The sequence below is a fragment of the Xenopus tropicalis genome, chromosome 1, assembly GCF_000004195.4.
Source record: "Xenopus tropicalis strain Nigerian chromosome 1, UCB_Xtro_10.0, whole genome shotgun sequence".
Taxonomy (NCBI): Eukaryota; Metazoa; Chordata; class Amphibia; order Anura; family Pipidae; genus Xenopus; species Xenopus tropicalis.
The window spans coordinates 144648121-144672239 of record NC_030677.2 but is presented as its reverse complement, the minus strand read 5'-3'; the positions used below and the strand labels follow the sequence as shown (position 1 = coordinate 144672239).

General features: G+C 39.9%; 2 protein-coding genes across 3 annotated transcripts; one reads left to right on the top strand and one right to left on the bottom strand.

Moving 5' to 3' along the window:
* Positions 1-10322: 10322 nt before the first annotated feature.
* zmat5 (zinc finger, matrin-type 5) lies at positions 10323-19417 on the bottom strand. 2 transcript variants are annotated; one of them, NM_001171821.1, is made up of 5 exons: positions 18966-19212; positions 16946-17008; positions 15101-15181; positions 13922-14024; positions 11592-11802 (listed from the first exon to the last, which is right to left on the bottom strand). In NM_001171821.1, the coding sequence occupies exons 1-5, from the start codon at positions 19090-19092 to the stop codon at positions 11679-11681; spliced, it is 498 nt and encodes a 165-aa protein (NP_001165292.1). In that variant the 5' UTR covers positions 19093-19212; the 3' UTR covers positions 11592-11678. The 2 variants fall into 2 exon arrangements, with proteins under 2 accessions (XP_017947412.1, NP_001165292.1); XM_018091923.1 differs by lacking the exon at positions 13922-14024 and having other exon boundaries at positions 10323-11802; positions 18966-19417.
* Positions 19418-19484: 67 nt separating this feature from the next.
* On the top strand, positions 19485-21512 carry uqcr10 (ubiquinol-cytochrome c reductase, complex III subunit X; the record flags this gene model as incomplete). Its single annotated transcript, NM_001044430.1, is given in 2 exon segments — positions 19485-19665; positions 21247-21512. Coding segments are annotated over 2 exon segments (189 nt in total). The 3' UTR covers positions 21295-21512.
* Positions 21513-24119: the final 2607 nt, after the last annotated feature.

The following is a 24119-nucleotide window of genomic DNA, read 5'->3' as shown; positions in this document are numbered from 1 at the left end:
GGATGCATGCAAAGACCAACAACTGTGCCGATGTGTGTATGTTGCAAAGCTGCATGGTTCTGCAGGGACTGATGTGCTCTAGGTACCCACTGCATACTTATTACACGACTGCAGGGGGAAAGTCTGTGCTTGACACATTCAGCATCTCATACTCTCTAGGGCATTGCAGTAGGTATGCGGAATTGCAAAGCCTGTGCACTGCTTGTAGCACTGGATGGGTTCAGTTCTTTTCATGGCACTGTAGGAGTTATGTGGCACTGTGCAGATGCTAGGTCTCTCTGGCAGAGTAGGGATAGTACAGTTGTTGGCACAAAAGACTAATCTGCTGTCTTCACGCTCTCTTCCTAGTGGAAGTTATTGTATCATCACAATGAGGGACAGGATAATGAGCTTTCAGAGTGACAGGCTGAAATAATCAGCTAATGCAGTATTCCTCCCGCAACCCTCCCTCACCTCTCACCACCTGTCTTCCTCATTCTCACACCTCCTGTTCTTTCTCCTCTCTTTTGTCCTTCACTCTTCTGCTTCTTCTTAAATATTTTGAAAGCAAAGTGGCAGCAAGATGTAAATCTCATTCTCACATCTGTCTTGGGAAACAGAATGTAGTGGAAAGATAATAAACAACTACATATATGCTTTCTCTTTCTCACACCTTTCCCTTTTCCCAATGTACCCCCCCTCCTCCTATTTAATTCTCTTAAATTCACAATCACTCACTCTTCTCCTCTCCATTTTGCTTTTAATTTGATTACTCGATGATCGCAGCCCTTATCTGTTTCTTGTTCTGCTTACAGCTCTCTCATGTTTTTATCTTATGTCTTTCTAGCCCATGTCTATCACAATTTGGATAAAATAAAACTTAAAAGTAAAAGGCATTTAGAATGGGCCTATTCCTGATCCTCTAGAAACACTTGGATCATTTTTTATTTGTACTAAACAAATTAGATATAATAGAGCAGATGCATAGGAAATTTGACACCACTTTGAGCATATAGTATCTAGGGTGGCTGCTGATATGATAGTGCCACCTATGCATATCTTTCCTAACAGGAAAGCAAAACGGCAGATTTATCTGAAAATGAGAGGTATGCTTTTGTCAGGGCTCAGAGTTCATACTCCTCCCCCCACCAAATTGGATTCCCAGCTCCGTGACTTACCTTTTAACACAATCAATCCATCAATGCCCCTCTTGACACCTCTGTTTTACCAAAAGCGAGGCAGAGGAATATATGTAGTGTCCCAGTGGTGAAGGATGAGACGCTATCTGCATAATAAACAGCGACACAGATGTAAGCATACACATGTAGCTGTACCTTTTGTGCACACAGGCACATATTGTTTAAACATATATATCACTGTCTAGAGCAAGGAATACTGCACATTAACAGCTATGAAGTAAGGAATATATTAGGTGCAGCTACTTCATACATACAATGTAAGGGAAAAACAGAAAACAAATATTTGTATGGCAAAAATTAGCCATTTTATAACTGCTGACATAATGAATTTTAAACAAGAGCACCAGATGCTGTTCAGTTCTGCAGACCTGGCGCAGCTGTCAGAAAATTAAGTTAGTGAGAATAGAAAAGGCTTGTGACTCTTTTCTACTCACTAATTTGATTTTGAACAAATCAGTGTCACACGACTTTCCTTTCTCACTAACTTAAGTTTTAGCTGACTGTGTCTGGTCAGGTGAAATAAATGGCAGGATATTCTGTTTCAAATTTAATTATATCAGCAATGTAATATAACACTGGGCAGGTACTGTTTTCAGCAAACAGGAGCAACAGCCCAAGGTCTTCTCCTTTAAGCATATCTAAGAGGAAGTAATAATGCAAAGAACATCACATAAAAACCTTAGCATTACTGAGAAGAAAAAATCCACTACCATGGGAACTGAACCTGTTTCTTTTGGAATTTGCCTCATATATTGTCATCTACTTAGAACAGGGCAAAGGATAACTGATTTAAACAGTTCCATAGACAACTTCCCAGGTTCTTTGCACTGCTTTACATGCAAAAGCTCACCACAGTCTCCATCTCTGTAAAGTTTCTGATGGCTGATACTTGTGTGCACCTGCTAAAGAACTAGGGGGTTTGTTTATTAACATTGGAGATATATAGGACCAGGGATGCTGCCCATAACAACCAATCAGATATTTGCGTTTGCTTTTAACTTCTAGGCGACTGTTGAAATCTCATTGCTGATGTGTTGCTATGGGCAACATCACTGGTGATATTTATCTCCCATGTTAGTAAACATGCCCCCTAAGTTGAGATGTGCAGAGCTGTTTCCTTTTGCTTTGCCTGTATAACCAATGCATGGACATCAAGGTCACACTGAATGTGTCTTTGTTCACCGTTGCCATTGTTAATGATGTCTTTCTTTCAGATTTCATTCCGCCATTGCTAATGATGTTCTAGAACTTTGGTTTTCAAACTTCGGGGCTCCTGCTTCAGTGGCAGGGGAACAGCCTGAAGGCCTGTTAGGGTGAGATTTGGAGAGTAAGCCTATTTGCTCTCTTGATAATACTGTATCTGAAAGACCATCTTAAAGGTCAAATAGGGTGGCACAGCTTATCTGTCCTAGATATTCTTGGAACTGGCCCTGAATAACTAATCCATAAATGTTATTCTATATCTGTAAACCTTTTATGTGATAAGGGGGGCCCTGAACAAAGGTTGAACCTCCAAGGGGCTGAACTAAAAAAGACCAACAGCAAGTTTAGCAAAAGAATATGTAATCTCTCTTTCAAATTCGTGGAGGTATCTTCCTATAAATATAATTGCTGAATTATTAAGCAACTGGGGCTAGCATTTTTATAAATGATCTAGGCTTGATGCTTAATGAATAAACAATTAAGGAAGCATGCCTGTTCGGAAGCACTAGATGTAAATATAATTTGTGTCCCTCATTTGTTCAACTGTTCTTTTTATGATGGCAGTTAATTGTAGATGGGTACAGTGTGTACAGTTGGTAACCGTGCAAGAACATAGAGCTTACTTTGTGATTACCATTTCCATTCATCAAGTTATACTGAAGGGTATTGGAGAATGAGCCTGCTGTAACATAGGTGAGATAATCAATAATTCTGTTACTTTTATCGATCCTTGGTGTCCTAAACCATCTAATTTGTGCATGCATGAGAGCCACTTTAATAAAATGTGCAAATAGTTCTAATGCCGAGCAGAATAATCACAGTGAATACAGTACTTAGAAGGGAACTGTCACTTTCAAAGGATTGTATGCTACAACACATTTCTCATTGGCATAGATTTGTGTATTACAGCTAGAGGTCATCATTTCAGATGAGAGGACAAGTGTTTTCACTTTCAGCAACATAAAGGCTTCTTCACTCTCAAGGCAGTAAAATTATGGAACTCACTGCCAGGCTGGCTGACATTGCAAATTGGCTTAATGTCTTAAAAATAATAATAAATTGAACAGCAGTAATATATTGATCTCTGAAGATGTTCTCATTGTGTTTAGTAGTTAGGAATGTTTTTCCTGCTTCTTCCAGCAAAATACTTGTTTATTACTTCCCCTTTCTCTTGATCAAAGGCCAAACAGAAAAGGTTGTTGTAAAACTACACCCACGGGACAAACCAAAAGTTGTTTGATAGTTTGTGCAAACAAATTAAGGATGCAGTGAAACAAGGAATTTGTTCCAAAATAAGAGGTTAAGCACTAGAACTAGATTTTGGCTATAGCAATGGGAAGTATTAATGGTTTGGTTATTATGGTGAAGTGAACAGCATGCATGGAGATCATAGTTATTCTTTATTCTTAAAAAGGGTGGGAGAGAGAAGTGCACTGGGCCTGATCCTGAGCTTTTAGAAGGAGCCAACGCTACACTTTAGGGCGAAGACACACGGAGCTACTTAGTAGCAGCTACTTGTCACAGCTACTAAAAGTCATAAAATACCCTGCCATAGACAATACTGAAAATTGCCTCTGCAAAAACACACGTAGAGACAATTATCAGTAAATTATCAGCATTGTCTATTTTTGTAGCTGCTACTAGTAGCTCTGTATGTCTTCACCCTTAGGGCAAAGTCAGTTGGGCGACTAATCGTGGCAACTTTCCCGCCATAGAGTACTATAAGTTGCTGTGACTAATCGTTTGTGGTTTTTCCGCTTTTTAAAAAGTTGCGGCAACTAATTGCCACGTCTTCGCCCCAAAATCTGCATTCAGATAACCTATTGTTTCTACTCTATGTAACTGGAGGAGTCCTATGTCAGAGTTGGATTTCTTACTATTGAGTGTTATTCTCATATCTACCATTTTTAGTAATACAGGTGTCAGGGAGCAGCTATCTTGCTACCTTAAGAAAATAAAGTGGGGTGCAAGTGGATGATTCTGGTACCTTCCAACCATTTATATATACTGTATATAGACATAAGATATAAGACAAAAAATGCTTAAATCTACTTGAAATCCAAAAAAGAAGTGTGTTTATTACATGTGGCAAAGTTTGACACTTATTTTTATATCTAAAGCTTGCTACCTTCCCATTGTTCTGTTCGGCTGCTGGGGGGGAAATGGAGGGGGGGTGATATCAACTTGCAGCACAGCAGTAAAGTGTGACTGAGGTTTATCAGAGCACAGGTCACATGGCTGTGATACCCTGGGAAATGAAGAATATGGCTAGCCCATGTGAAATTTCAATATTAAATATTAAAAAATCTGTTGCCTCTGTGCCTTTAAAATATGGATTACAATGCAGGATTCTGCTGGAGAAGTTCTATCAACTCATGCATTTTGAAAAAAACATGTTTTCCCATGACAATATTTCTTTAATCTGAAGCAAGTAAGGGCCTAGTCTCTTTAGAGGAATTCAGGAATAAAAATTCCAGAGGTAAATCCCAGAGGAGCAGCAGGAAGCTGCGATGGCAGCTAAAGCAGAACAAAAACTGCAAACCAGAAAGAAAAATGAATTGAATCCAGGATCAATTTTGACTGGCTTGATCACTCTGATTCCAAATGGCATTAAGTATTTGCGGTATACACATGATATATGAAATTGGAGGCATTTCAATTCTGCTATACTGGATCATTTAGTATGCACCAAAGAGAGCTTTAATAATAGGGGAAGTGATAAAAAAAACTCAACTAAAATATAAAATTGCTGTTGTACTTAAACGGTAAGTGTTTCTTGGCCTCCCACAATATAGTAGGAAAAGACAGCTGTGTATACTTGGTCTGGTGTCTCCACTGGGATAAAACACGTAATTAATTCTATATGCTCCATCTGCATCCAGTCTTATGGGTTTCTAAGAAATGGGTTAGGGATTGCTGGCATTTTTTTCAAAAAGGCTACAGTATTACATGGCATTAATGTTATTAAGCTCCTTGTATTGGCAGCAGGTTTTATTTGAAGAATGTCCAGGCTGAATAAATCGAATAATAGTCCCTACACACGTTTTTCTCATCCTATTTCTAATGTATTTTTGGTAACAATGAAATTGGATGAAAATTAAACCAGTGTTAGCCTATGGCTCAGTGAACACGGGCATATTGCCCCTGGTCTGCGCTGTATTGCTTCACTTTATTATTAAATGTATTTGACTTGTTGTACCGCTTCCATTAAGGTTAGTAGATTGAGCAAAATGCAGAGCTTCAGAGGGACACAAGAACTCTTTATGTAAGTGTTGTTTTGTCTGTAATACGTTCCAACACCAACAAATATTTTTATGATTTGTAAGTCAAATTATGTTTTTCAAACAAGTTTACATAATGTTTTAATAATATAATTATATATAACTATATATCCCCTCTTTCATTATTCCAGCATTATTGTGCTTGGCAAATTGTATCTGATGTATTAAAATGCTTGTAACTGCACTTGCGCTTAGCTGCAAATTGAATGCAATTGTGCTGAAAATCTTTGGTGCTGGGATAATGCAATTTTTGGCAATTTGTGTTATCCTTTTGTGGGATGCATTGGCGCTTTGCAGCAGGAAGTTGAAGTGCAAGGAGTGGATTGAGATGTAAGTACCTTTAATGCATGGAACAGATTTGTGCAATGTCTGTGGCCATCTTTGCTTTACCACAACTGCACTTGCACTTAGTTAATGAGCCCCTACATATTATTGCAGTACCTGAGATTCTGCCGTATCATTCCAGTTGTCTTTTAGAGCATCCAGTGTGTCTGGTGATTTTTTACTTTTCCTATGTGAATGGTTCCAAAGGTGTTTCATAGGGTTGAGGTCTGGAAAATCCATGCATACACTCTCCTTGCTCTTCCTTCATCTTCACATTGACTTGGGATAGCTAAGCTATAAATTAGTTGATATGGCATACATTAAAGTGGCACTTTGCTTTGATACTGGGAGAGTCTCCAACTCCACAACAGGTGAACAGCCCATATCAGAATAGTTTCACTACTACTTTTGACTGCGCATTTTATGCACTGCTTTATTTTCTCTGTCAGGACGTACACTCTAGAACCAGGGACCTTATGTTTACTGGCTGGTGCTCTGTCTGTCTCAGTAGGCTGTTTGGGTCCAGCATTGCAATTATTATTTATTTCACCTTTTCCTTTCTTGGCACATCATGTAATTTATAGGGTCCAGCAACAGGTAATTCACTATTAAAGGGCTATTTAAGCCTTTCTCTTTTTCCTCCCTTTTCTGGGTACTTAGGCTTCATTTTATGGCCTACCTCCTAATTCCTCAGCAAGTCTTCCTGACTTCCGTAATGACATTCTGTCAATGCCTATGCTAATCACTTTATTGTCAGGGAAGCAGTTTGGAAACATAATGCTCTCCAGATCTTGTGGTCACTGTGGGTTTAACTGTTCTTGGGTGCATCAAATTGCTCTTATTAGGCAGCTTCTTTGACATTCTTACAAACAGCTTCCACATCAATTTCAATATTTCTATTGTGTTCCTAGCAGTAGCATCAGCAATGCTTACAGGATCCTGCTAATTCAGTAATATTGCAGTTTTAGTTATTTAGGACCAATTCACACTGTTTATAAGGAGCACATGTTACCATTAAATCAGTTGTGTCTTCACAAAGATGCAGATAATATAGTTTAGGAACATAATACTCAGATACATTCAGTTTCATGCTAAAACTTTAGTTTGTTAAATATGAATCCATATATGTTTCAATTGCCCTTAATTTTTTGTGTTTTTGAACATATATAATCTATTACCCAGAATCCATGACATAAACATAATAAACATGAAATAAACATAATAAGTCTGTTAAGTCACCTATATGGATTCCTGTAGCTTATTTACCATCAAGTACAAGCTACTGTTTTATTATTACAGAAAAAAGGAAAATAATTTAAAAAATATTAGAATGACTTGCTTAAAATTGACTTTTGGAACTTTTAGGACAACTGGTTTCCAGATAAGCAATTCCGTACCTTTAATAGACTTTTCTTTCCTTAATGAATCTGACCCCCCCATCAAAAACAACCATTCACTGTGAGGCTTCATTTTCTTTGCATTCAGCTTCTCTACTATCATCTTCTACTCAAACATCTACACTGCTTCCTGGTTACTAGGGTAAATAAGCCTTAACAATATTACATTCCAAGCCTGAGTGTTGCAGATTATTTTTTTTTTTTTTTTACTCTGCATTGGTCAGGTTTGACATTAAATCTATCTGGTTGCTAGGGCTAAATATTCTTAGTAATTATGCAGCAGTTTGGAAGTCAGATGAATAGAAGAGGGTCAAAATAGAAATATATAGAAGCATCATTACAAAAAGAAATTCACACAAAAACATTCTTCTTAGCAAAGTTATATTGATATGCTACCAAGTGAACTCAAAACACAAATGCACAACTGTTTACACCACATGGTATGCAAGCAGAATGATACTGCAAGATCCACCAATCCATGACCCTGATAACCAGAGAATATTCAGTTAGAGGCTCTAAAGCAGTGATCCCCAACCAGTGACCTGGGAGCAACATTTTGCTCACCAATCCCTTGGATGTCTCAAAGCAGGGTTTTTTTTTTCATTCCTGGATTGGGGGCAAGTTTTGGTTGCATAAAAACCAGTTGTACTGCCAAACAGAGTGTCCTGTAGGCTGCCAGTCCACATAGGGCTACCAAATAGCCAATAAAAGTCCTTTTTTTGTCACAACCAGGAATTTTTTTGTGCTTGTGTTGCTTTCCATCTTTTCTTATATTTGAATATGGCTCACCGAAAAAAAAGGTTGTGGACCCCTGCTCTAGAGAAAGAGAATAAGAAAACTAATAAATTAAAAGTTCATAAAAAAATAATGACAAGCTCAAACCTATGATGTGCAGTGGAATATGTTTGAACTGTCTAAATAATAATAATATAGGCTATGGAAATACCTCCATAAAGCAGAGAAATAACAAGTTATCACATGTGCATTTTGTTGTCTGAACAAAAGGTTAAAGTTTTATTTTGGGAAGGAGTGTATTGAATTGTTCCCGAACCATTAAACACAGTGTTGTGCATTGAAGCCAATAGTTGCAGTGAAAAGACTAAAACGACTGGAGTGCAGAAATCTAAATGGTTATAATATGTACGATGATGTACAGGAGATTGGCAGGGTCTATATTCCATTAGGTGCAACAAATCACATAATAAGACCTGTGAAATGTGCACAAAAATGACATATTATCCTAACGCAGAGTCAGGTAAAACAGGCATTTGTGCCATGCTAAATATGTTCTTTACTAAAACATATTGATTTCTGCTTATTTCAATAAACAATAAAATTGTGGTGGCAGAAAGTGTCTCAGCCACAGAGTCTGCAATTAATTCCTCATAAGAGGTAGTGTTTAAAGCCAATAAAAGGAAATGATCCACAGACTATGTAATTAGAAAGGACAGCAATTGATTGAGAAACTGACATAAACGAAGCATGTTTTAAAGGCAGAGGCTACCGTTGCACTCAGTAGGATACACAGTGAATGCATGACTTCAGGGGTGCTACTGATATTTAACAACCACAACCTAGAGAAAAGATTGCCCACTGAGGCATGACAAGAATCATTGAGGTTTTGCTGCTGTGTCTGGCTCCCTGCTCCTCATATGAAGCCTGCAAATGATAGATGCTTTATTCTAGAAACCTATCAATTGATACGGTGGCTTACTGTCGTACAGAGCTTGTAATTCTACATCAATGATGCATTATGGAGAAGAACAAGCTCCACTTATCTTAATATATTGCAGCAACATTGCAGTAGGATTATAGTGCATCTAACCTACAAGGTAATTATATGCAGAGTCAAAAACTTCAGGAAGAACACGGTTTCCGCCCGTGGAACCACCTGCATTCACAGGGTCTACAACCTTGATTTTAAGTAACTCAACTCAGAAACAACAACATAGAGTGAACAACAATATAGATTTATGGAGCTCTGCACAAAGAGAACTCCAGCATTAATTCCAAGCTGCAAGATCCCCCTCACAAGTATAAAGAGGCATGTTTATCACAGAGTGAAGAGATAGATATTTACAAATGTCTCTAAAAAATATTTCAAAGCCTCGCTGATTAACATACAGGGTTCCTGAACGCCATTTGATATCTAAAATGCTGAAATTTTCTCCAGTATTTAAGAAACCTGCTTTTTGGAAGGGTAAGGGGCTTTAGGGCGTCAGAAATCATTTTTTTGGTGCCACTACCCAATGTCTCTTACTGTATTTAATGTATTTTGGGTGCCACTACTTCTGTCCCTTACTATATAATGCATTTAGGATCTGGAATTATTGTTCATAGAAGTCAATGTACCATTATTTACAAGTACATACTATGTGTGTATATCAATACTGTATGTCCTTCACTGTACAAGATAATTGAGGCTAAAGGCACATGGGGCAGTTTCCTCAGTGTAATTTAGCTGGCAGACAAATGCCTGAAGCCTTCCTAAATTACTGGGAGGCAGTATAGGTAGTTTTGCCCATTTTACCCACTCACTAAAATTCAGGGCAGTATCAGTAATACTATTAGGCCATGGAGGCACTATCAGTTCAGGCAAGTGAATCCTTTAGCAGAGGTGTCAGGTAGCTGCTATCTTGTTACCTGCCCACTGTTTTGCTGACTGTTTCATGGACCCCCACAGCCAAGAAATTCAAACTACGTAAAGCAGGTGAAGATAAATATAATAAGGCAGGGAATACATAAATGGCCTGTGCTTACTTAAGTACACCTATTGGCTGTGGGGGTCCATGGAACAGTCATAGAATGGGATAAACTGTAATCACACCTCAAGAAAAAAACAAAAAAGGTAAACTCTTATTTTGTGGGCTCTTACAGCTAAACAGACCAAGGGGTCTCTCATTTCTGAGGAATGCTTTAGTCAAAAGTCTGGGCAAATGCACATTTTTCCAGTTTATTGAAACAAGGGAGTACCTGTTGATAAATATGTGCATATAAACAGAAAGTATGATGAGCAATAGGATTTGCAGTAACTAAAGTAAAACATCTGTTTAAATTGAAATTTACAATATAATGTTTAATACTGCAGTTTATGGAGTAAGTGTTCAGCACACCTAGGAACCAATAATTAATATAATCTATGTGAACTACAAAGTGCAGTGGAGTAGTAAGAGGGAAATAGCAAGAAAATCTGAATAGGATTGGGCCTTAATGCAAAGACAAATATTAAGAGCACTTTCCAAAAGTGTGCAGCTAGGCAACAAGGTTTTCCCACAGCATACCCTTAAACCCGGAAATCTATGTGCTACACCATTGGCAGGCTGATGCTTTGCTCATTGGCAGTGAAGCATATGCATGATTGATAGGCAAAAGTGTCAGTTTACTTTTAACTTTTAGTATGTTATAAAATGTCCTATGTTTGAATTTTTGTTGAAAGTCTAAATTGAAGAGCAGCTGAAAAAAACAATAAAAAAAAACTACAAAATAAAATGAAAAATAAAGTCCTGTTGTAAACTGTACCAGAAAATCACTGACTACATCATAACAAATTCATTTAAAGGTAAACTACCACTTTACATAAACCAAAAATGAAGCCTCAGAATGCACCTTCCTGGTTGTTGGACACTGCTGACAAATAGAAACGAAAAGAGAATAATGCAAAGCCACCAAAAAAAGGGAAAAAAAAAAAGGAGGCGAAATTGTCTCAGAACATCCATGTCTATTGTTAGAATGTGCTAGCACTGCCTGATATGTGTTGGAGATGAGCTAAAATAACCCCACTGGATTAGAACAAATCAGACAATGTTCTGAATAGGAAGCTACATGAAAGTCTAATGCAGAATGGCTGACAAGGTTATTGCATTAATGTCCACTCTGTTGTTGAACTGAAATTCCCAGCATCATTTGGTCAAGATGGATGGAATGAGGAGAACTTGATGTTACAGTTCAGCAAGCGCTAAAAGGAGATCTGCCTCTAGAGTAGACTATGCAGAACAGAAAAGCTAAAATGTACAATTAAACAACAAAACAGAGCGTGTGCTGTGGTTCAAAAGGTGAAATCAGAAAGTGTGTAACTTAAAAGCTGTATAAAAGACTCATTCTGTAGTGCCAATATGCAGCAAGGTACATTTTCCATAGTATGTTCTCCCCAAATAAACATATGAACAGTCCTCTCCATGCTTTGGGATATATCAACAAATAATCTCAAATTATTGTTTTTCACAATTTTATTATAAAAAAAAAAATATGAGTGAACAATACATTGCAGCAACTCCTTTTCTGATCTTCTTCCAGTTTCAGCCCCATTCCAGGCCAGGTGGTTCATCCCATTCTGAGGGGGGGTGGAGTGAAGGAGGCAGCTCACATAGAGGTGGCCAGCCTGGCGGCAATTGGTATGTAGGTGGTTGAGAAACAGAATCACTTTAAGAAAGAAAAAAAGATAATAAAACCAGAGGCAATGATGCGGCTGCAATCCACGCTAATAGAAGATCTGTGAGAAATAACAATTTGCCTTTTCAGGCTTTACAGGCTGATGCATTGAAGCCTGGTGAGATTTTTTTTTTGTTAATTCAGGTAGAGTTTATTGAACATAGTAAAAATTAATTTACAGCCAAGTGAGGTATACAGAATATAATACTTTTGTACAATGACACTGATTGCAGTTTTAGAAAAAAAAAAAAACCATCCATGTTTAACACTGGGTGATAGAATATTACAGACAGACAACAGTTGCACTAGGGAGGGGGTGTTCATCCAACCATTGTCCCCAGATTTTCTGAAATTTCCCTAGACTCCCTTTTTTAAAGTAAATCAGTTGCTCCAGTTTTCATTCAAGTTTTCCCAGGCCTGCACTTCTGGAGGAGTGGTACTCTTTCAGTTTTGTGTAATAAGGTTTTAGCTAAAAAGAGAGCTTGGTGGGCAAATAGTCTGGTGTACTGGTTAATCACAGAATTCCAAGAATGTGTAGTATACATAGTTTAGGAGTTCTACTTATTGTAGTTTGTTGTATGATTTATTTTGTCTAGATTTGTGGACCAGTGTTAATGGATATCTTGACATTGCCATAGCATATGTATTAGGGAGCCCCTATGTGCATACATCAGGTATTCATTAGATGTAATCTAGTTGGGGTATAGTAGTCCCTGTGTAGCACATATATTTGAATCATTCTGAGCCTGTAACAGACTGAAACCATTTGGGGGGCTTCCTGCCATTCCTCATCCAGAATAATACCTACCACCCTTTCCCATTTGGCCCGTAGGCCATCGAGTGGGTCAGCTTTATCTTCCTGTAGGAGCAATGCAAATAATATATAGGCCCTTGGTGTGGAATATAGTGAGGTAAATTAGTAGTTTGTTATTAGCCAGAACAATGCCTTCAGACCCGTGGACCCTCATGAGGGCTCTTTTAATTATGTAGTGAAGCCACTGGCTAGCCGGTAGCCCTTTCATTTGCTGTAGATACCTAAGGGCAGTGGCACACAGGGAGATAAGTTGCCCCACAACAAATCTTTATAACCGCGGGTGACTAATCTCCCCGCAATGCCATCCCACCGGCAAGAATGTAAATCGCCAGTGGGATGGCATATGTGTTGCTACAATTTCCAAAAGTCGCCTCACTAAACTCCCCGTGTGCCACTGCCTTAATGTGTATATATTGTTCCCTATGTTGTTTAAGACTTTATCATACCATATGCACATATGTCACATTGCTGCAACTGATGGATAAGCAAGATTATTCCAAAGGAGGGTAACGAGGGTCTGTAGCCATTTGTGAAGCTATTCTCCATACCCATTGCGTAGTGCAAATGACGGCTGTTATCTCGTTTAGTGGATTCCCGTATTAACCAATTTATGGGGTGTTCTTTGCAGCCTGTTAGTTGGGCCCAGATGTTTGTCAAGGTGTGATGGTGTTAGTTTTCCATCAAGGTAACTAAATGGGATAGCTGTGCAGCTAGATAGTATAGGCGCATATAAGGAAAGGAAACCCATACATTTGCTTTGGAGCGCATTAGTGTATTCATTTTTAACTGGCATCTAGAATTCACCCAAATGAGCTGCTGAAACAAAGTGTCCAGTCGAACAAAAATAACCATACTGGGGACTGAAGTAGGATATATAGCAGCTTAGGGAGTAATAACTTTTCCCCAGATGCATTGTGCCCATTGGTCCCAGTGGTAATGTAGACCCAGACTTAACAGCCTGGTCAGATTTAATTTGCAATCTACTTAGTAACAGCAATATAGCCTGCAACAGTGCAGTAAAACTATGATTGTCACCTGTATGTTGCAGTAATACACAAGTGGTTATAGCTAAATATTCTTAGAACTGTATGTAAACCAAATCATTAACCAGGCAAAAACTATGGAAACAGAACATTATATCACATATATCATGAACCCCCCCCCCCCCCCACGGAAACTTCATGAGGGAAAGTAGGCGAGAGACAGCTAGGGAGAATTGTAATAGCTGTGAGTTATTAGTGATAGAGTATTCAATTAGCCACATTCTGCTCCAACAGCTCCCTCTGCTGTACTCACTTTTTACTGCTTACACTCTTTTTCTTGGCCCTCTCTTCAAGCCATCTCTCTATGTTGCAAGGGGGCAATTGTCTTCTCTGCATCTCTCTTGCCCTCCGCTCTGCTGCAAGATAATATACTATGTCATTAAATCAACTCATCTGTAACAAATCCTTGAGGGGGAGGGCAGTTCTATACAACAAGTGTACTTAGTGGGCAACAAGTAAAAATGATACTACACTCTACCAACACCCAGACACTAAGGCAATGGTTAGCCTCAGCTCTAGACTCCCATTAATTCAATTAACATATCTATTGAGAGGCTGCCCCTGTAAATATGAGAGAACTGGTCATTAGCAACAAATTAGAGGGACTTTCATCCCCCCCCATTGAATGTGAACTTTAGCCTAAATTACTAATGCCATGCATTGATATTGATGCTTATACTATTTTGTTGACTGCTATTTACAATTGATGATGTACAATGAATATGTACTGTACCTGACCTGATGTAAATATTTCCCCTACCCTGTTTGAAAACTCACAAATAAAAACCTGTTAAAAAAAAATGATACTACACAAATACTGCTAATTCCAGGCTAATTCGCAGAGGCTGCACTTTCCCCTAAACAGAGACAAAAGAATTAACTGACAGGTCACTAAGCCACTCTACAGCCAATCACCTGTACATACTGGCGTTAAGCCTAAAGCCTAAATCTTCTCTGCGGTCTGGTCTGGGAATAGTGGGCACATTAACATATGAACTGGGCCTGGGGGGGGGGGGCGACTTCAAAATCTACTTCCCATAACACAAAAAGAAACGAGAAATTGTCTAATATGTCACAATGGCAATATTCATTTTAGCTCATGTCTGTTCTGAGCAGCGCATCATGGCTGATGACATTTGGTTAACTAACCACACATGTTATTCTGAGATCCTAGATCTGTTGGGCAACAGGTAAACCTCAAGGCTGGCCGAGCTCACATAAAATCTTGGAGCCAATGCCTCGCTGAATCATGTGGCAAAATAAAAACTTGACCCCTAAAAAAATGTGCACAAACCTTTGTTATGCTACAAAAATGCCTATTGCCAGAGCACCAATAAAACATTATAAGCAAAATGGCTGAAAGACGGGAAAATTGATGAGCCTAAGAAAACACTGTATATAAGAGACTTACTGATAAAGAGCTTTCACTTACCTTCTACTTGACCCTTTAGAGCTTCCAGTTCCTCTACTGTCAGATGGGAAAAGCGGCAGCCAGGGCCAAAGTCACACTGGCCTGAAAGAGGGAACACATCATTTTAATAATGATACTTTAGTACTCGTTGGAAGGACAAAAAAAAAAATAGTGCAATCAATAACAGGCAGTGACATCACCAGCTAACCTCCAATTATGTTGTATAGAGGGCACAACAAGAGCAATACAATCCAGCAATCTTAATAAGGTGCTTCTGTGAGAAGGGCAAAAAGCAACCTATTTCACAGTGACAATGCATCCCATCATGCACTGCCTTATATTCATTACAAATATAATTAATGTCTGACAGTACCTCAACACACTATTATGTAACAAGGGAGATGGTCTTTAATCAGAAATGGCATTGGAAACAACACTTAATTAACACAGAGCACTGTGAAAGCAAAGTGGCTAAAAGCAATGAGCAATTGCTCAACAGCCTATAAGAGGACACAGTCAGTAATCATACGTATGTCATGTATTTGCATGTACTTACACGAATAATACTTTTCACACACATGCTCCTGTCCCACATTACTTTTCAACTGGTCTTCATTTTTGTATTGTTTTTGTATTATTTGCTTTTTACTGACCCCAACAGCCAAAAAACAATTTCTCTGTAAAGTTACAATTGTAGGGCTATTGTTACTTTTCATTACCTATTTTTCTATTTAGGCCCTCCTCTAGTCTTATCCATAACCACTGCCTGGTTGATAGGTTAAATTGGACCCTAGCAACTGCTGCTGAAATTCCAAATGAGAAATAATTCAAAAACTACATATCATAAGAAATCATAAGAAGACCAACTGCAAAGTGACTCAGAACAGCACTCTCTACATTATACTAATGTTAATTTAAAGGTGAACTACCCTTTTAACTTGTGTGTTATTTTGTAGTGGAACAAAGCAGATCAACAACAGCAATGGTTACATTACATGCTATAAGAACACAGACTACTAAACCTAACTAGTCTCAGTGCAACAGCATTAGCGATGAGTGCATCTGGACCAGATTCTAACCCGCAAAATGTTGCCATAGTGGGACCCGCACCCAATTCGCACCTGCATCTTTCCGCTCTGTAGGCTACTTCTGCATGCACCTTATATTCCAAGACAGGGAAAGTTTAGGAGCGGAGGAAGAGTGTCTCACCCAACCTGATCCCGCAGGGGCTGCCTAAATTTTAACCCAAACCCACCTAACCTATGTGGAAGCCCACAGATTTCCTGGGTTGCGGGTCAAACCACACAACACTAAGCAGTATGTGTGTTGCAGCTACTACACAATATAGTGTGCGATTTTACTAGCTACTATGTTGCTTTACACAGACACAGCAATTGTTACAGGCAACCACTGCACATTATACAGTAACAATACCAGTTACTCTACAGTTACAGTTGCTACAGGCAATTCCTGGAACATTATATAAGGAGGACAATAAATACTGGTGACTGCACTATATTTTACAACAAGCACAGTGGCTTATGGCAACCCTGCATATAACATAGAAAAAAGTGGGTAATGACAGAAGGCCATTCATATACAATTAGTGCTGCGTTGGCATAGATGCTTCATTATGGCAGGCATAGCTACGCACCACAAAATTACAAGGGGAAACATAAGCATAGTACCAGCATTAATCAGTAACATTAATTTATTTAATCATACACAAAATAGCAATACTGGACATTGCTCAGTGCACCACAAAGTGCATGTAATCAGGACTGGATGTCGGTATGCTTGCCCCAACCTTGTCTTGTCTGTCACTTGAGAAGGGTAGGGTACTGAGTGGAAAGGAAAGTGTATTACCGCACTGTATGAATCTCCTGCAGACTTTCTTGGTTTGTTCTTCTGCAAGGACCTCCGAGGCATCTGTGAAAGGCATGAGAAGAACAAGATCTAAAATGATGCGCATACATGCACAGCTCAGGGCATGGTGTGGTTTCAGTCTTCCAGCTAATTTGAGCTAATAAGCTGGGTGACATGTTCTAACCCATTATTGTAAAATCTACAATATGTGCTCAAAATATCATCCATCAACGTAAGGAAAAATATAAAAGCAACATGAGGTCTTGGATGTTTTCTTTCATACTGAGCACTTGTAGCACTTCCAGTTTATATCAGTAGGAAGGAATCCACCCAGTAACAGTGATAAAATCAAACTGACATGAACACAAGTAAACCTAAACCCACCCTAAATCAACCTGAGATGACTTGTACTCTTGCCACATCTCTGACATTAAAAGAGGGGACTGGGCAAGTGTATCAGTAAGTGCTGAAACATCACTAGTGGGGCTGGGACAACGCGGAGAGGTCAGGAAGGGCCTGGTGGCAAATATAACCCACTACCTGTCTCTGAGGGCTAGTATCAGCACGAAAGATCGTACAATCAGCCACAAACCGTTCAGGACTGAAACGGCAGTTAAGGAGGTAGAAACAATAGGATTTCTACCTCCTTCTGCCGATTCAGCGCTGAAGGCAGATTTTGGTCAGGCGCCTTCTATGGCGCCCGATCAAAATCTTTTAACTGGCAGCTTCCTGCGATATCGGTCGACTCGCCGACTTGCCATACACGCACCGAATATCGTACGAAACGAGGTTTTGTACGATATTATCGGTGCATGTATGGCCAGCTTTAGGGATGAACTCCACATGAGATTTTTATCAGATTTTGTGGGTCAGATTTTATCTGATCTTGACATGCAACAGCGCAAGATTTTGGGTAGAATTTTTCAACTTCAGCTCTGATTTTGCGCACGCGTGTGACATCAGCCGCATTTTCCCCGGGTATTACAGCTATCAGGTTGACACCTCTGGATTTTTGGATCAGCCCCATTATATTTTGACCCACGCAACTACATTCAACTTGTAGGATGCATTTTGTCTGTCCATCACCATCCTACAAAATATCCTGGGCAGTTTAGCCACAGCTGTATGTGACATTACCCTAAGAACTGAAACCCTGGGCTCTGGAGTTCTAGAGTTGGGGTACACTATTATACACCCTTCGTTCTTCAGAGCAAGATTAGAAGTAAGGCAGCATACTTTGGCCAACCTCTGAAATTATCTCACAAAAGGACCTTAAGACAAATTGATAGATTTTCTACAAGAGCAATATACTTTCTGCTGTCCGGTTTTGGATGAGGAGCCTGAAACAGGGACCGGCAGGATGTGGCAGGAGAAACTGTGGGGGGCGATAACATTTACAATTCCCTGTAAGTGGTAACCTGCAGCTCCCACAATCCTCCTGCATCTTTTGGTTGTCAGGCTGCAGGGAAGTTAGATAAATAGGAACAGTAACACTAATGAAAGAGCTTTAATGTAATAAAAATATAATGCACTGTTGCCCTGCACTGGTAAAACTGGTGTGTTTGCTACAGTAACACTACTATAATTTATATAATAAGCTGCTGTGTAGCCACGGGGGCATCCATTCAAGCTGGAAAAAAGGAGAAAAGGCACAGGTTACATAGCAGATAACAGATAAAACACTATTGTATTCTACAGAACTTATCTGCTATGTAACCTGTGCCTTTTCTCCTTTGAATGGCTGCCTCCATGGCTACACAGCAGCTTATTTATATAAATTATAGTAGACTTTCTGAAGTAAACACACAACTTTTACCAGGGCAGGGCAGCAGCACATTATATTTTAGTTACTTTTATACACTTTCATTTTTTGGTGTTACTGTTCCTTAAGATAGACCTGATATAAAACGTTAGCGATGATACCTTGGTTACTATACACACTACTCTAGAAACAACTATATGGGAGCACATTTCATGAGGGGCGCAGGGTTCGCCTCCATGTAGGAAATCGCGCTCTCACCTCTGAAGGCATCGAACCAGGCCTTCTTGCTCCGCTGGTGCTGCACGCCATTCAGGTGCTTCTTGCGGTTGTGTAAATTGTCCTGAAAAGAGCGATCGCAATAGTCGCAGAAATATCGCCTCCCCATAGCCTCAGCAGAGCTTGTCCGACCCTCTCAGCACAACTGCTACCGCTTGTTCTCCCGGCCCATCACTAACACACCAAACCCGAAGTTATGTATCCAGAAAACCCACTCCGACATTCCCAGAATCCTCACTAGGCACAATACTATGCCGTGACCAGCGCATGCGCATTAGCTAAAGCCAATGTGGAGAGTCTAGAACTACAGCAAAGTTTAAAATGCTACCAGTGCAGTAAATCATATGAGTATAGATTCAATTGAAAATCATTTGAGAAACTATGCGGTCTCCGTCTGACGTTATTGCTAAACGAATGACTTCGGAAACGAAAAGGTTAATTCGACATTTTGTCCTCACGTGATCGGAAAAGCCGTGCGTTCCGGTTCATCTAGATGCGGAAGTGACGTACTAGGAGGCGGTGTATTTGTCAGACGCGAAAGATGGCGCTGGGAAGTTCTCTGTATCAGGCTCTGTTCCGAAGGACTTCTACATTCACGCTCACAATAGTGATCGGCGCTGTGCTGTTCGAGCGGGCGTTTGACCAGGGGGCGGATGCTTTGTACGATCACCTCAATAGAGGGGTAAGAAGAGGCCAAGGGCAAACGCTGGGAGCTGGGGCCCAAGGACACGGGAGGGTCACCAGTGCTTGGGGTGCCACAATATTATTTTTAAGGCGGCTGTTAATATGCGGAAATAATCAGTAACCATGTCTGGTGATCGCTGCGCACTGCTCCCTACTGCGCCATTATTTGGCTCTAATTTGTAGTGAAGTGTTGGCTTATCCATGTAATGTGACCAAGGGCTGCACTAGTCGCTTCAGCCTTCTTCTCTCTTCTATGGGTCACATGCTGAGCCATAACTGCGCTAAGTTACTATCTTATTGGACTAGAGCTTCTTGTTTGGTAATATTATGTGCTTTAGGGATAAAGTCACATGCTTAGTGGTGTCCTTAAAGGCGCAGGAAAGGTACAGTCTGGGGTGGGGCTGAGGGGTTTGGCATCCAGAGTCTTTTAGGCGTTTACCTTCAGCTCTTCAAAAAAAAATAAAAATGCACCATCCCAGGGGTGATTTGGGCTACAAGGTTGTCTTGAGGTGGCCTTTCCAATGATACCCTATGCTCACAAATTCAGAGTTGGGGGGGGGGGGGGGGTTGTATTGTTAGTAGAGAGAATGTAATTGCACCCTCTGCAATTGTAGATGAACTTCTATTTTTGACAGATTTTTGTCACTTAGGTTGAAGACACAGAGCTACTAGTAGCAGCTTCTTGTCGCTGCTACAGAAATAGACACTGCTGGTCATTTACTGATACTTGTCTATGTGTTTTAGCAGAGCTAATTCTCAGTATTGTCTATGGCAGGGTATTTTCTGGCATTTCGTAGCTGTGACAAGTAGCTCAGTGTGTCTTCATCCTTAAAGTTACCAGGAGCTGCTATTTGCCACCCCTGGTAACGATTGGGGCACTGCTGCCTGAGGCACGATTTTCACCTTGCACCAGCAAAAAATGCATCCCCTGAGTTACAAAAGTAAATAGCGGCACTTAAGATTAAAGTACACCACTTCTGAGGGTAAGAGCTAAGTGACTAGAATCACTGGGGTATCTATCAACTTAGCACCCACCCAATGATTTTAGCCTCCTTCTCTTTAAGGAATGCTGGACTGGGGCAGCAGGTACAAGATAGTTTTACTGTTGCTGTTATAGAAAGTCCACCAATGAATCAGTTTTTAAAAATATATATTTGGAGCGCTTTTTTTTTTTTTTTTTTATATATTTAACATTTGTAAGATCCTCAACTTAATTTTTTTTCCTGGCTGCAACCAACACACACATGCTGTGATTTACTGAGAGGTTCAAACTGCTCTGACTGGCTGATTCCAGCACGAGTGGGCAATTGGCAGCGCATTACTGACAAACAGCATGATTTTGGGTTTTTTTGTCAGTAGGAAAATGTTAGGTTGAGGAAGCACAGTTAACCATTTTATATTTCAAACTAAGAAAACAATAACAAAACCTGTAAGTATGCATCCACTACAGTCTGGGGTAAATTGATATTGAGGACTGTTCCCTTTTAGCTTTTAAGGGGCCAACTCTTGCGCTTTGGGTTGGGATTTTCCGTACTGAACCCAGTCTTACTTATTAATCTTTTTTTTTTCTTGCCTGTAGAAATTATGGGATCACATCAAGCACAAGTATGAGCAGTCAGAAGAATAGATGGAGCAGACTGATGTATTAAGAAAAAGCCTGTAAATGGACTGGCACTTCATCCAAGGAGAACAAACTTCTCTTTAATAACTTTCCCCTGGAACTCTGCAGACTGTTCCTTCAGATGTATTTATCATGATTACACTCTGCATCTGTGTAATACGACTCTATGTAAAGTCTCTTTATTACAACTGTCAGCTGTGATGGATTAAAATATTTGCAATGTTTTGCTGTGTCAGTGAATATTGTGTTCCTGCTGTTAGCCCATCCATTGATAAAGCCATTCTCATCTCTTTCTAGCACAGTGATGTGACTCAAGGCAAGAATAGGAAACAGCTATAGTCCTGATGTTGTAAGATCAATAAAATATAAAGTGAAAACCCCATTATCTAGTAAAATCTAGAGTTTCTGAAAACTGTCAGACAAATTTTGCTGAGACCACTGCTTGTAGCTGACAACTAACCTAACAGTGCATGGTGATGGTAATAGTGTTTAAGGTAAGGCTAGTGGCCCATTGAAGTATTACTCCAGTCATTTTTTTTTTTTTTTTTTTACTATAATTGTGTAGGGAGGATGCGGCCCTTAAGACCAAGCACTGGGTTGCAGAATAGAAGAAGCATGGGTGTGTTAGTAACTTCCCCTGTTACATTTCGGCCACTGGGTGTCACTGCCCTGTTTGCAGATGTCACCACATCCTCCTCTTCCAAGGAATCGGTCTGGCACACAGCTGTGACAGGTTGACCTCTGTGCCAACATACCCCTTTATAATAGGGATCATTTACTCTTATCTTGAAAGAAATTTGCAGAATTCCTCCTCCAATTCTTTTACATGGTTGGTATCAGTTCCTGGTCGGATAGCTCAGTGCCATCTCCTGCCCTCAGTGTGGAGCATGTGTGCTGCTCTGTTATAGGCTGGCACATGCAAGTCCAAGTGGTTTCATGAGGCTATACCCATCATGCTGACCCTATAATCCCTGCCAATGTTCATTCAAGGACTTCTGTTTCTATAACACACTTGGATTCAAGCCAAGAAATGGGCTGGGAATCCAACATAACATCTCTGGTAAAGAGTTAGCCTTTTGGTCATATATTGCATCCATGAGAAACACACCAAATTTTCATCACCACTGTAGGTTTGAGAAAAGAAGAATTTTTTTCCAACATGGAGATCTGCATAGAAGTACTAAAGTGTGTGAAAAGCTATGATTTTGTGTAGAGCTGGTGCACACTTTGCTTTATGTTTGACAATATCTGCACCCAATCCATGTGTACTTCCCAGTTTGCTTCAACACTTTGGCAAGTTGGGTATGATGCAGAACATATCAGAAATGTTTACTAATGTGTATGCACAGTTATAGACCCACAGCCAATTGAATGGCTAATCCTATACTGAATTAATATCAGTCTCAGATGGATTAAGACCAGGGCTTTGGCTGGGCCATAGCAGGACATTCACCTTTTGTTCTCTGGCCTTGTATTGCAGATCACTGTACTGCTGTAATATGAACTTTCCAAGTTTCTGTGCCTTGCTGGACTAATACGGTATTTTATACCATCCGTTCTGTCTTCGTATAATACCCATCCACTACTCATTACAAGAACTCCCACAGCATGATGCTACCTCTTGCCAAACCTTGCTGTATGTGTAGGCAGTTTTTGATATGTGCGTGGGTTAACATCACGGGCACAAGCGGGAATCCTGTTGAGGGCTTGGTGTCAGTGTGGATAACGAGGAGTTTGGATTGCATTATACTTAGTTGGCAAGGAAGTAGGCTAGTAACCTAATCACTGCTAACTAAACAGCACAGGGCCATATGATTTCACATGGCAGCTCTGGATTTAGGGCATACTAATTGATATGAGCTTTTTCCAAAAAGCCGGATTCATTTTTACAAGATATTTTCTAACATCAAGGAAGGTTGTAGACCTGTAGGCTAACTGGGAGGAAATGGGTGGGGGTTCACTCAATACAGAGCATTTTACATATAAATCTTTTTTGCATTGATCTACCAGTAAATTGTTTTCATTTCCATAATTCAATACTATGAATTTTCTGGGTTAGCTATGTAAGAGTTATCAGCAGACCTAAAACTGTTTATGTGAATAAGTGCTTAATGTCAGCATATCAGGGATCCAATTGTTTAGCGACCTCACCAAACAAGCTCTTAGGTGTATGGCCAGCTTTAGACCTTGGAAAACTGGATTATTTACACAAATGATGTAATGGTGTGTGTGCTGTCTGCTCAGTTATAGGAAATACTACCAGGGGCATTCTTGAGACGGCTTTTGCAATGCCACCCTCCCTTAGCCCCCTGCGCATACCTATACAGCATCGGAGGGGGTCTGGTGGGGGGAGGGGTGCATCGATTAAAAAGTGGAGATTCAGCTCCTAAAGTTACCAGAAGCAGCTTTTTTGCTGCTCCTGGTAACTTGTTGGGTGCTGCCACCTGAGGCTAGTTTATCAACTCGTCTCATGGCAGCAGCGCCCCTGAATACTAAGCAAGAAGTGAAGAGTATACAGTTGATTACAGAATAAAATGCATCACCAATCAAAGTGTATACTACTGGTGATTAGAGAGTGATATGATGGCAGACCAGGCTCCAAGATGACACAAGGGAACACTACTGGATCATCTTAGCATTGCAAAGTAAGGAAAATGATGGGCCTTTGTAGGCATAGGGTGATCATTCTGCACTTGCCCCAATTCTAACACTTGGATAAAGTAAAAAAACAAAATCAGAAGTGGCATCTTCTACTTAAAGAAACTCCCCCAATTCCAGTAGATATGCAGGGAAAAGTTTTGCAGAATGAGACATTAGACAAGGCATTTGTT

Bases quoted from the DNA above. Each gene is read 5' to 3' on its own strand.
- zmat5 (XM_018091923.1), bottom strand. From the start codon at position 19,092: ATGGGGAGGCGATATTTCTGCGACTATTGCGATCGCTCTTTTCAGGAC. The intron at 15,182-16,945 runs GTAATACACTTT...TCCCTCTTTCAG, and splicing joins CAGGAGATTCATACAGTGCG to GCCAGTGTGACTTTGGCCCT. The intron at 11,803-15,100 runs GTAAGTGAAAGC...TCTTTCTTAAAG, and splicing joins TCTAAAGGGTCAAGTAGAAG to TGATTCTGTTTCTCAACCAC.